We start from the raw sequence: 13311 nt of genomic DNA, 5'->3' as shown, positions 1-13311 counted from the left end.
TATAATTCTGTCTGAAAATGGGTGCAGTGTTTTGTAATTTTTCCACAGAGTTCACTGAATGCCATTTAGATGCAAAACCCATCTCTAACAATATGTATGCGGTTTCAATGGTCCGTGTTTTAGCCCCCGAGCGAAAACATATAGAATCAGATTTTTCAGACTTTCAAAATAAGCTCATTAAAAACATTACATTTGATCAAAATGACCTTCCTCTACAGACCTTGGATAAACATAATGATGATATCTCTTTATTACATTGGGAACTTCGTCTATATCCTTTGATGCACAACACCAACAATTTTGAACCAATTGTATTCAATTGTTTACTTCACATTAATACAATTATTTCAATGTTCTTGTTAGCGGTTTATATCAAACTCCTTCAGAAAAATTCAACGTCGAATCACAAAAAGTTTATCAAAAAGATGATGAATTGAAAACAAAAAAAAAACATAACCAAAAATGTTTTTGTTTTTGTTCTTTTTTTCATGAATTCTTATCGAATAATTTCCAATTATGATAATTCAACGCTTCTAATAGAAAATGAATGATTTTAAAAATATAAATTCTTATGCAAATATAATTGAAAATATTATTCTTGAAAACATCACTATAATTCAGGGTATCTCTTCCATTGAATGGCCATTAGTTCTTCGTGTTAAATTTAGTAATTCAGTAACACACATTGGATCCGCAGCATTTTCATGCATACCATTGTTTACACATTCATTCACTAATTCGAACACCTTCAGTGAATCAAATACATATACATCATCAAATACATTTACTAAACCAAACACATACACACAAGCAAGTGCATTAACTAAACCAAATACATATACCATGTTTACAAATTCAAATACAATTTCGAAATCACTTCAAAGTGATCTAACTTTATCCTTTTCTTATATATTAACTATTTCATTATCGTTTACACAATCGTTTGCCATTTATGAAACACAAACGAAATCATTTTCGTTGTTTATAAGTCAACATTTTCATATATTGAAACGGAATTTATTTTTTATGATTACACAATTGTTATTTACTCGACGTATTATAATTATTATTCAAATTATTACACATATATAAGTTATATTATAAATGAATCATCGAATGGAATTACAACACCAGCTTTAGTTGGAATAATTTGTGGATCAATTGCATTTGTTTTGATAATTATTGGAATTGTTATATTTTTAGTTAAATATAACAATAAAAAAGATAAAATTACTCCAAAATTACACTTCAAAGATTCAACAACATCAAGTACAAAACAAAGTGAAAATGTAAATTATTTAGTTGCAGATATTGTTAAAGAAGATGAAGATATTTGGTTATAATGAAAATATATATAATAAAAATTAATTATTCTGATTTTGATATGATATAAAAATTTGAAATATTTTTCTATGCGATTTCGTAATATTTTTAGGAATCAATTGATGCTACAAAATGCGCATACAAAAAAGATATATCCCTTTATAAAGGGATCTGTTTCTGATTATACTTTTATGTAACTGGATCGACTTTCAATATCATTTGAAATAGTTGGTATTCATATGGTAGGAATAATTTAAGAAGGTGTTTGATAGCTTAATGCAAATTATAATTTAAAGATTATTTACTATAAGGAACCCTAACGGGTACTACAGCACAAATGGATTCAATAATGTGTACAATAATTGTATACACTCATCTTACCAATGTTGACAATGTTGCCAAATTTGAAGAAAATGGTGTTTAAATTAATGTTCCAAATGCATATGCATTGACGGCCGTCAAATCTAGAGCATAATCAAAGCTATGAACTTGGATTAGGTTGAATAACATGACTAAATATGGAAATTTAGTATTTTCGTTAATTATTTACGATGTAATAATAATTTTAGATTTGATTAAATTGATTTTTAAGTAGACTTGTAGAAAATAATATTTGATATGAAATATTAATCAATATTTAATGTGTAACTAATGCATTAAATTTGCTCAATAAATTTTTATGGTGGTTGCAGAAAGGACTTTTGAATCCTTAACGAACAAATAAGTAACAGGAAATTATCTGATTACCCGATAGGTATCCTACAAATAATAAAGATTGGACTTTAAAAATATATATTTTGAAAAAATTGATTTCGAAATTTCCATTTTGATCTGTATATTTTTTTTTTCTCAATTTGAAAACAGATTTTTACTTAATTGATGATAAGAACTTAATAAAAATCAAAAAATTCAACAGAATATGGTTATTTTCTCAGTTTGATTCCCCTACAAATCGCTCTTTCTATCGTTGACGATATATTTTTAGGACAAATTTCCCAACATTTGTGAAAAAGTAAACGGCATCATAGACGAAAAGAAGAGAAAATATCGGAAATGGCCAACTGCACATTAACTACTATCGAAAAAAAGACTCTTTGTGACCATGTGTTTATTGTGTGAATTTTATATTTAATTGTTGTATTAATTGATTCTTTCGTTAGTAGTAACTTAACAACTTTGATTAAATACACATGTGTAAAGGTGACCAATTAGTACAAAATTGATTCCATCATCATAACATAAATTTACGTCAATTCTATTATCATTGAGTAAAATTTGAATAATTTCCAAATTTTCTTCTTCTGTTAATGTCGACCATTTCCAGTTGTTTCATCACATTCATTATTATTTAAACCTTTATGTGCTAATAATAAAAATATCGAAACAATCCGTTCAGAAGTCAATTCTATGTCTGCGTTTTATTTTAATGTCATAATCTTTCAAAAAAATATCAAAAAATTTTTACAGAAGGATTTTTAAATATATCAAATATATAAAAAGTTTTTTAAGCAATTTGACGAAAGGCATTAATGAAATAAATAAATAGAATTTTCTAATAAATAAATAACAAGAAGGAATTGATATTAATGCTAAAGATATTTATTTGTTTTATTTGATATTTCTTTTAATAATTTTGGATTTCAAAATAATATTTAGAAATTATTTAAATTATTTAGAACAGCACTTATTTTGGCATCTTCAAGAGGTTATATAGAAATAGTTAAATTACTTCTTGAACAAGAAGGAATTGATATTAATGCTAAAGATATTTATTTGTTTTATTTGAAATTTATTTTAATAATTTTATATTTCAAAATAATATTTGGAAATTATTTAAATTATTTGGAACAGCACTTATTTTAGCATCTAGAAATGGTCATACAGAAATAGTTAAATTACTTCTTGAACAAGAAGGAATTGATATTAATGATAAAGATATTTATTTGTTTTATTTGAAATTTATTTTAATAATTTTATATTTCAAAATAATATTTGGAAATCATTTAAATTATTTCAAACAGCACTTATATTAGCATCTGAATATGGTCATACAGAAATAGTTAAATTACTTCTTGAACAAGAAGGAATTGATATTAATGATAAAGATATTTATTTGTTTTATATTATATTTGTTTTAATAATTTGATATTTCAAAATAACTAGAGTCTAGGGAAAACCAGAATCGTTCCGACTCTTGGAAATGTCCCTTCAGAAAATTTGTAATTACTTTTTCGAGCATATACACTCAAAAATATAAATAAAATTTTATAGTAAAAATTATTTGGCTAGATTCGGATTATTTAAGTATATGACTTTTATTTATATAAATTGAATATTCCGAAATCTGATCAAAAAATTATTTCAGTATTTTTTGATTGTTTACACATATCAATATTCGCAATAGCATTGCTAAGTCTATTATTGGGTTTTTTCTAGAAATATTATTGATTTTAAGAAAAAGTACATTTCTTATGAAAATTTACATGCCAAAAGATCATCAAGACTCTAGAAACTCACCTTTTTTTCTCTTAAAAATTTTATATAAGCATTTATATATACTAAATTTAATTAATTTGAAATATTTAAGGATTTCTTCTGCTGAATTTCGAGAAAAAGTAGTATTTTGCACGCCGATTTAAAAACCGTAATCTCTTGAATAATACAAGGGTTGACTTTGAGGTTACTCAGAAGCGAATTCGCTTATGAATTCATAAAAAAAGTGATCATGATTAAATATGTTTTTTTCAGATCTGAATCTTTGAATTTTTTTTTTGAATTGATATCTGTACAGATTTCAACCCTAAGAACTAAACGATCAAATTCAACAGAATTCTGAATGAAAAAGTCTTTGGTGCCTGCACTTCCTTCATTAAGACCTGCTTCACCAAGCTTAGCTGAAACACCGAGAGGAACATTTACAAGTTCAATTGCTTCTAAAAGTCCAAAATATAATTCTGATTTTGAAGTTAATCGATCATTATTCCTTACACAAAGCAAAAAACATTCAACAGGAAGTCCACGTAGCCCTAAGAAGCAACGCGTAACACCAAATATGCAGCTACCAAAAATCGAAAGTCCAAATAAATCACCAAATCCAGAATTACTTCAAATTAAAGAATTAACTGAAAGAATCCCAGATAACGTATCATCTATTGAAGAAAATGATATTTACAAACTCTCACCAATTCTTGACAGAATTTTATGTGTTATCAGTTCATGGGAAATTAACTTTATTCAAACAATTTCAAACGATCCAATAATTATTTCGTTACAACAAAAGTTATTTGGGCTCATTGATATCAATGATTTTTTGCTTCGAACAATAATATGTCGAATTTTATTAACATTTGCAACATCTCCGTCATCTCCACTTCTTTTACCAGTATCCAGAATCTTTTACAAGCTTAGCTGTGATCAATCTAACGACCAATTTTTTTATGATGAATCACTTGATGAAGTACTCATCAAGCTTATTCGTATTTCACAACCTGAGTCACGTGTTTTTGCAGCTGGAGCACTTCGGAACATTGCCTCCTTTGGGCCTATTCGCGAGAAACTTAATTCGAACAATTTTATTAATTTTTTAAAGGAAATTTTTGAAGATGAAAAAAGTGATTCCTTAATCAAAATACAACTCCTTGGTGCCACACGACAAATGTGTAAGAGTCACTCGTTTCGAAAAACTCTTTCTGAACAAGAATTTTTAGTTAAAGAATTGATGGAACCGGAAACGTTTAACGATGCATTAAAAACGGTTTTTTTCGTTCAAGAATTGAATGTCGATAAAAAACTGACGGTGTTGAAATATTTGAATGGAATTGAATTGAACGACGATCAAACAAAATTGAATGTTGTTAAAAGTTTAAGTGTTTTATCTGTTGGTACAGAGGGAACAAATGAATTGGAAAACTTGATAATAAAACTTATTAAGTGTATTGACGAACAAGATGCTTTGATTGCAATTATGAAGATTGCTAATAGATGCACTGAAAAATCAGTTGATATACTTGGGGAAAATGCTACTGTTTTTGTAAAACTTTTGGAAAACCAAGATTATGATACGACACTGAAAAGGTTAGTTTATCAAATTTTGAAAAAAATCAAAAGAGATGATTTATCGAAAATAATTTCAGAGAATTCTTTTCTTGAAAAAATTAGTTAATTTTTGTTTGTTAGTAAACCGGGTTTATATTTTTTTAATGAAAAAAATTACCACGAACAATGCAGAATGACCATATACGACACAGAACACGTTCGATTTGTCAAAAGGCACCCCAACAATTGGAGAACGTTTGTTGAACCTGTGGATTTAATTCGATGGGCAATTTTTTCCCTTTCTGCAACTGAAAACAATTCAATAAACCAACAATAACCGAAAACGTTAAGCCAATCTCGATGCTTGGGAAGAAGTTTGATTATTCACTCAAAGTTGTTGTTGTAGGAGATTCTGGAGTCGGAAAAACATGCTTGCTTATAAGGTTTGTTCGCGGACTCTTCGATGAGGAATCTCAACCCACATTAGGTGTTGAATTTATGACAAAGATCGTTCAAACAGAGCACCACCGCATTCAGCTTCAGCTTTGGGATACTGCTGGACAAGAACTCTTTAGGTCTGTTACACGTGGTTATTACAGGGGATCAGCAGGTGCTTTATTAGTTTTTGATTTAACAAATCGCGACTCATTTGAAAACATCGGAAGATGGCTTCAAGATATTAAAGATGTTGCAAGATCTGATGTTGTTACCCTTCTTTTAGGAAACAAATCAGACCTTACTGCTGAACGAAAAGTTTCAAAAGATGAAGCCGAATCATTTGCCAAAACACATAACATGCAATATTTCGAAACCTCGGCAAAAACAGGCGAACAAATTCAACAAGCTATTGATGCATGCGTTGCTATTATCGAGAAGAATGTTGATGATGGTGCCTATGAAGTTGCGCCCAACAATGACAATGTTGATTTCCAGCAAGAAGAGCCAAAGCCAACATGCCCTTGCTAAAAATTTAAGATAAAATTTCATTCTCAAACATTAGAACGCTATTCCCACTTTTTCTTAAAGGTAACTTGAATTGAATTCGTTTTGATCGTTTGTATTTGATTTTACTTCACTTTCATTACATTTTGCTTTTGCTCTTATGAGTTAAAAACTTATTGGGTACACTGCCCTTAATTACTTTTTACAAAATCACAAGAAAATTTTTGGTCAGTTCATAAAAATCAGAAAACAATTATTTGGATAATATGAAAGGTTTGCATTGTTTAAGCATTTATACCAAAAATTCTAACCTTATGCATGATTGGAAGTTTGGCAATAAGGAGGATGGCGCAACAAAGGAGATTAATCCAGAAATAGGCCAAATCCCATCCAGCTGAATCAGCAGAAACCAAAAACAATATAATTGGCATAATGGTTAAAAATTTTCTCGCACGAGTATATTGAATTTGATCATCAATTTGTTCCCAAAAAGTCATTTGTGAGTACTGACCATGATCATCAACAAATGGTGAACCTTTAATCCAGTGGAAAAGGAAAAATGTTGTTAAGCCATGCGTCCAATTAACTATTGTCCATGCAATCTTCGAGGAAATTCCAAATCCTGCGAGAACAACTCTCATTATAATGAAAAGACTTACATAGAAAACCCAGCTAAGGGGATTATCAATGAAAGAAACATTCTTGTTTAGGATTGTTGGGAGGGAAGCACTCTTCTTCATTATTGTTGAACCGTTTGTTCGTTGAACTGAAATATTTTGTGAACTTTATGTAAAACTATTTAATACAACTTTGGGGAATGAATCACTTTTTATGTGTTTACTATCATTTATTGAATTTTTGTTATTTCGATACTTAGTTATCTCGAAAATTGACTAAAATTGAATTTGAATGCAAACAGAGCCAGTTTTGTATGATTTATATACAAGAACAACACTACGGTAGAAAAGTATCTTTCAAATAATTGTAAACATTTCAAAAAAAGTGTTTTATGACGGCATTCCTTTCTAGAACAATAAAGCTCACAAATAACTGAAACTAAATGCTCATGATTTCCAACTTCCTCCTAACATCAATATTTTATTTCATTATTAGGTGCACCGATACACTTGACATTGCAAACAAGGACACTGTTTCACAGGATGATTATTCTTCAATCAAAGATACGATCCGATATATCAATATTGGAGAAAATGTTAATATAATTGGAATAAATGCATTTAGTACTTGGCCTGTTTTAACCCAAGTTACAATTGGTGATTCAGTTACAAAAATTAGTTCTTTTGCCTTTGCTTCATGTTTAATGTTAAAAACCGTCATATTTTCAAGTGGTAAAAGTTTACAAACTATCGAAAATGATGTGTTTTATTCGTGTGAACTTTTGACTGGGATTTCTCTCCCCGAATCTGTTACATCACTTGGAGCCAATGTTTTCTCTGAATGCACTTCTATGAAAACTGTAGTTTTAAGTCCGAATATCGAAGATATTGGGGAAAAACTTTTTTATTCATGTACTTCTTTGGAATCAGCAACAATTGAATGTAAAACAACATCGATTGGAGTTGGTGCATTCCAAAAATGCGATGCATTAAGTAGTATCACTATTCCAGACACAGTTACATTAATAAGAGATTATTCATTTTCATATTGTTCGAAATTAACAACAATTATTCTCAATGAAGGACTTGAAACTATTGGAATACAAGCATTTAGTTTTTGCCATAATATTAAAGAAGTAATATTACCAAATTCACTTATAACAATTAAAAGAAGTGCATTTTATCAATGTGTAGAATTAGAAACAATGGAATTTGGTAATGATTTAAAATTAATTGATTCAAGTGCATTTTCAGATTGCACGAATTTATCAAAAGTTATATTTTCGGAAGGAATTGAAACAATTGAACAAGATGCATTTCGTAATTGTATATTTACTGAATTAATTTTACCAAATTCACTTAAAACTATTAAGAGTTTTGCTTTTTATAATTGTAATCGTTTAAACACATTAACAATTGGTGATAATATTAAACAATTTGATGAATATAATTTAGCAGGGTTTGAACATGTCACAAATTTAACAATTGGTAAAAGTTTACAATATTTAAATAATACGCTAATTGATTTATTTACTAATTTGAAATATTTAACAATACAAAATTTGGATAAAATTAGTTCAGGCAAATTTTATCAATGTAAACGTTTTAAACATGTAATATTATCTGATTCTATTACAACTATTGATTCCAATGCATTTAGTTATTCTTCTTTAGAATCGATAAAATTTGGTAATAATTTATCATTCATAGGTAATACAGCATTTTATAATACGAACTTAATCGAAATAGAAATGCCAGAACCTTTAAATGAATCTAATGTAATTACAATTGGTAATTATTCATTTGCACTTAATTCCAATTTGATATCAGTTAAATTTTCAAATTCTTTCTATAATTTAGGAGAATATATATTTCAATATTGTCATAACTTACGAACAGTTATATTATCAAATAATATAAAAGAAATATCACCTAAGACTTTTTATGATTGTGTCAATTTAACTGAAATAATATTTGGAACTAATCTCGAAACAATTGGTAATTATGTATTTTATAATTGTGGATTTAAAAATCTTACAATACCAAATTCAATAAAAACACTTGGAACCGGCGCATTTTATCAATGTGCATCACTTATTAATGTAACAATTGGAAATGGAATATATGTTTTACCTAAGTATTCCTTTTATCATTGTTATAATTTAACTAATGTAATATTTGGAAATAATATCGAAACAATTGATGATTATGCATTTATTCAATGTGGACTTCAAAATCTTATAATACCAAACTCAATAAAAACACTTGGAGAAATAATATTTCGTGATTGTACATCATTAATTAATTTAACTATTGGAACAGGAATAAATACTTTGACGAAACTTACATTTTATCATTGCTCAAGTTTAGTTGAAGTTAATATACCTTCAAATATATTAACTATTGAAAGCCAAACATTTGAATCTTGTTCATCACTTGTAACAGTTAATTTAAGTGAAAATATTAATTACATTTATAGTCAAGCATTTAATAAATGTGATTCATTGGAATGTATATATTATTTCGGATTAAATGAACCACAGTATATTGCAAATGATACATTCCTAGAAATAAAAACAAACCAAGTAATAGTTAATGAATCATATAATGGAAATAAATTCGGTACATTAAATGTTATAAAAGGATTTGTAGAATGTGGTATACCAAAACCAGAGCCTTCAAATCAATCAACACCAATAATAATATCTTCAGTAGTTATCGCAATATGTTTGGTGATAACAATTGTTCTGGTAGTAATATATATCCGTAAAAGACATATCAAATTAGGTATGGGTTATGATACATCATTGGAGGATATGAAAAAATAAATGTAATTCAATGAAGCCAATTAAGTTGCATGAAGAAAGTCAGTGCTAATCATATATCAATAAACATGGAAAATGTAAACGTACAGATAGTAAATTTTGTGTTTTTTGTTTTGTTTATTCCGTAGAAATTTAAACTCATTGCAAAGGAAAAAAATTTTAACATGTTAAACATACTAAAAAATCAGTCATATGAATATTCTTCATAGATTCTCATCAATTAAAAGAGTTAACATTTTGATGGGAAAGTTTTCAAAGGTTTTTGTGAAGCCAAAATAAATTCCTTTTAATTTTATTCCCATAAGAAAAACCTTTAGTTATGATTTCAAAGAAATCAGGATGGGGTACCTCAAAATTCTTTATGTTTTTGAAAAAAATCATTTACTGTATCACATTAGTGACGAATAATATTTTTTGAGCATAAAAGAGGATTTTGATCAAGTAAATTCGTTTGTGGGAAAAAATTAAATTCAAGATTTTTGATTTTCAAAAATAATATAAATGCATCACATACAGCATTACATATAAAATTAAATAACATCCATTTTATTCTATAATTGAAGTTTCTGCTTATTTTCTACATTTTCAAAAATCATTTTTAATCAGGACTTTTGCCGATGGCACTTTTACATAAATTTGACTTCGCTCTGTTCAAACAACTGATCAAAGCTTGTTTTCATAGATGGCTGATCATTCCCATGCATATATAATAATAATCGATAATACAGATTCATCAATTAACGGTGATTTTATTCCAAATCGTCTTGAAGCTCAAAAAACAGCTGCGTCAAGATTGATTCAGTATCTTTCGAAACAACCAAATAAACCACTCATTGGAATAGGTGTCATTGGAAAAGGTGGACCTGGGGTAATCACGTCTCTTACAGATGACCAAGTCAAATTAACTGATTCTATTCTTTCCATACAGACTGGTGGGAAAGCTCAACTTGTTCATGCTATAAGGTGTGCTTTCCTTGCATTTAACAATACAGACACTCCATTTCTAGGAAAATCTATTATTGCATTTATTGGAACACATAATGATGTTGATCATGAAAAAGCTGCTATCATAGCTAGAATTGCCAACGAAAACAAAACTTCAATTAACATTGTTTCAATGGGAAGTGACGTTGATAACCGTAATATTCTTGAGGAACTAGTCAGAATGATTAATTGTTCATCATATTTAGTCAAAGCAGAAAGTTCACCTTCAACACTTCTATCAGATGTAGTTTTAGCATCACCAATAGGCCCCGGCGATGGGTCACAAATATCATATGCAGATATTGATCCAGAACTAGCACTGACAATCCAAATGTCTCTCGAAGATAACCAAGATAATGACATTGACGACGAAGAGCTTAAACGAGTAATCCAGGAATCACTTGAAGATTCCAGTTATGGAAAAATATCCCATGAAGAACAGACTAAAAAAGAGGACCCAAAAAACCATGACAACAAATAAATTATATCTGATTGTAATTTTTTAATCCATAACATTTTCATATTGTTTTTGGTGAAGTTCCTATCGTTATCAGTTTTTCTTTAGTTTACAAGCAGTTATGGCCTCAAAAATAAAAAGTGGCGTTCAATAAGTTAACGGTTTTGGTCAGCCTTTGCTCCCAATGCAAGCTGATAGAGAAGCCTCCATCAAGAAAATGCTCGCTGCTAAGGTTCACATAGGTTCATCAAATCTTTCCTTTGGTATGCAACCATATGTTTTCACACGTACAAAGACAGGTACACACATCATTAACCTTGCATGACATACGAAAAGATTAAACTTGCCGCACGTATGTGTTATGCAGTTGAAGAACCACGTTATGTTCTTGCTATTTCAGCTAAACCATTTGGTCAACGTGCAGTTCATAAGTTTTCACAATTCCTTGGATGCCTTTGCATTAATCAACGTTTCACACCAGGTTTCTTCACTAACCATTCCATCAAAGGTAAATTTATGGAACCACGTCTTATCATTGTTTGTGATCCAAACACAGACACACAAGCTATTACAGAAGCAGCATATGCCAACATTCCATGCATTGCGCTTTGTGATACAGATGCATCACTTCGATTTGTTGATTGTGTTATTCCATGTAATACTAAGAATAAGACCTCTATTGGTCTTGTTATGTGGTTACTCACACGTGAAGTTTTACGTCTTCGTGGTGAACTTCTTCGTACGCAAGAATGGAAGGTTCTTCCAGATCTTTACTTCTATCGCGATACACGCGATGAACAAAATATTCAAGAACAAATTGACCACGAAGGAGAAGAAACAGTCGCAACTGATGTTACAACAGTTGATGCTGCACCAAATGCTGATAGTGGCGCTCCATCAACTGAACAAGAATGGAATAATGCAGGCGAAGGTGCAGGCTGGTAAGTAAACACAAAACAATTTGAAACATTTTAAAATTTATTTCACTCATTTTGTCACATTTTCAAATGAACAAATAATAAAAATAAATGTTTTAAGAAACATTTTATTATGTTTTCTCTTGTTAAACTTTTTAGGTCTTGGAAAATAAAATTAATTTCATTAACATTTGTTTTATAAAAAAGATTAAAATTAAATCAATTTTTTTCCAAAAAAACATAATTTTGACATAAAGATTTAATAGCTTTATTAAACATAAAAGTTTCTTTGAACTATATGATAGTAAATTTATATAAATGTTAGGTGTTTAATGATTATGAAACAAATTATTATTAAACATAAAAATTTTAATTTAATGAATCAAAGAACATATAATATTAATGCCAATACATGATATTTTTAAGAAAGTTAATGTAAATTGAGTTAATTTTATGGACATTACATATCTGTACTGCAACTGCTTATAAGAAAAAGATATCTGAAAGTGAAGGCAAAGTACCAATACTCATTCTGGTTACTTTTATTAATAAAAGTACGTACTTTATATTGTAAGAATTTTTCTATCAACGCTTAATGATCAAGTTTATAGTATATAATATAAGATTTTGTTTTTATCTCCATTACATACTCCAATACCAGCAATAATATTAATTAGTCATACATTCAAATTTTATTATCAAGTAAAGATTCAAGTACACTGATTACTTCATCAGCGTTTAGTCATCCGCTTGAAAGACTAGAAATTCTTGGAGTAATCTCAAGTTTTCTTTGTGTTTATATGTACTAATTCAATTTCCTTATGTTATCCTACACCTTTTGCCATTTCTGAAATGGATTAAAAAAATATTTTGAAGTCAACCATTCCATGGCTTTAAATATCAGCTTTTATGGCTATACTTTTCCTTTTCAAATTGTTCGAGAGTGATCTAAAGTGGGGTTGAAATTTTAAATGATGAAAATTTTAGTAAACAAGAAGACATTGACAATGTTGCAAAACAGGTAAAAGCATTTAAGATAATCACATGTTCGGCTAAGAACAACACAAATATTTGAAACGTTTTTGATCTCGCTATTGCTGCCGCAATTATAAAAATGGTGGTGGATGCACAATTGCTTAAAAAGGGATATTTTTTTCTAAAATTTTGATTTATTTGTGTGTTTGATATGTAAATTTAGTTAAAAGTAAATC

General features: G+C 28.7%; 5 protein-coding genes across 5 annotated transcripts; 4 read left to right on the top strand and 1 right to left on the bottom strand.

Moving 5' to 3' along the window:
• Nucleotides 1-4159: 4159 nt before the first annotated feature.
• GO595_003696 (uncharacterized protein) lies at nt 4160-5485 on the top strand (the record flags this gene model as incomplete). Its single annotated transcript, XM_067916746.1, has 1 exon — nt 4160-5485. The coding sequence occupies one exon, from the start codon at nt 4160-4162 to the stop codon at nt 5483-5485; it is 1326 nt and encodes a 441-aa protein (XP_067775983.1).
• A 233-nt stretch (nt 5486-5718) lies between these two features.
• On the top strand, nt 5719-6324 carry GO595_003695 (small GTP-binding protein; the record flags this gene model as incomplete). Its single annotated transcript, XM_067916743.1, has 1 exon — nt 5719-6324. One exon carries the CDS (start codon nt 5719-5721, stop codon nt 6322-6324), a length of 606 nt encoding a protein of 201 aa, XP_067775982.1.
• A 260-nt stretch (nt 6325-6584) lies between these two features.
• Nucleotides 6585-7040, bottom strand: GO595_003694 (ORM1-like protein 3; the record flags this gene model as incomplete). Its single annotated transcript, XM_067916742.1, has 1 exon — nt 6585-7040. One exon carries the CDS (start codon nt 7038-7040, stop codon nt 6585-6587), a length of 456 nt encoding a protein of 151 aa, XP_067775981.1.
• Nucleotides 7041-10424: 3384 nt separating this feature from the next.
• GO595_003693 (vWA-like protein) lies at nt 10425-11207 on the top strand (the record flags this gene model as incomplete). The annotated part of the gene is made up of 1 exon (XM_067916741.1): nt 10425-11207. One exon carries the CDS (start codon nt 10425-10427, stop codon nt 11205-11207), a length of 783 nt encoding a protein of 260 aa, XP_067775980.1.
• A 297-nt stretch (nt 11208-11504) lies between these two features.
• GO595_003692 (ribosomal protein) lies at nt 11505-12128 on the top strand (the record flags this gene model as incomplete). The annotated part of the gene is made up of 1 exon (XM_067916740.1): nt 11505-12128. The coding sequence occupies one exon, from the start codon at nt 11505-11507 to the stop codon at nt 12126-12128; it is 624 nt and encodes a 207-aa protein (XP_067775979.1).
• Nucleotides 12129-13311: the final 1183 nt, after the last annotated feature.

Source organism: Histomonas meleagridis (assembly GCF_020186115.1).
Source record: "Histomonas meleagridis strain 2922-C6/04-10x chromosome Unknown contig_23, whole genome shotgun sequence".
NCBI lineage: Eukaryota > Parabasalia > Tritrichomonadida > Dientamoebidae > Histomonas > Histomonas meleagridis.
This window is presented reverse-complemented; position numbering and strand designations above follow the sequence as displayed.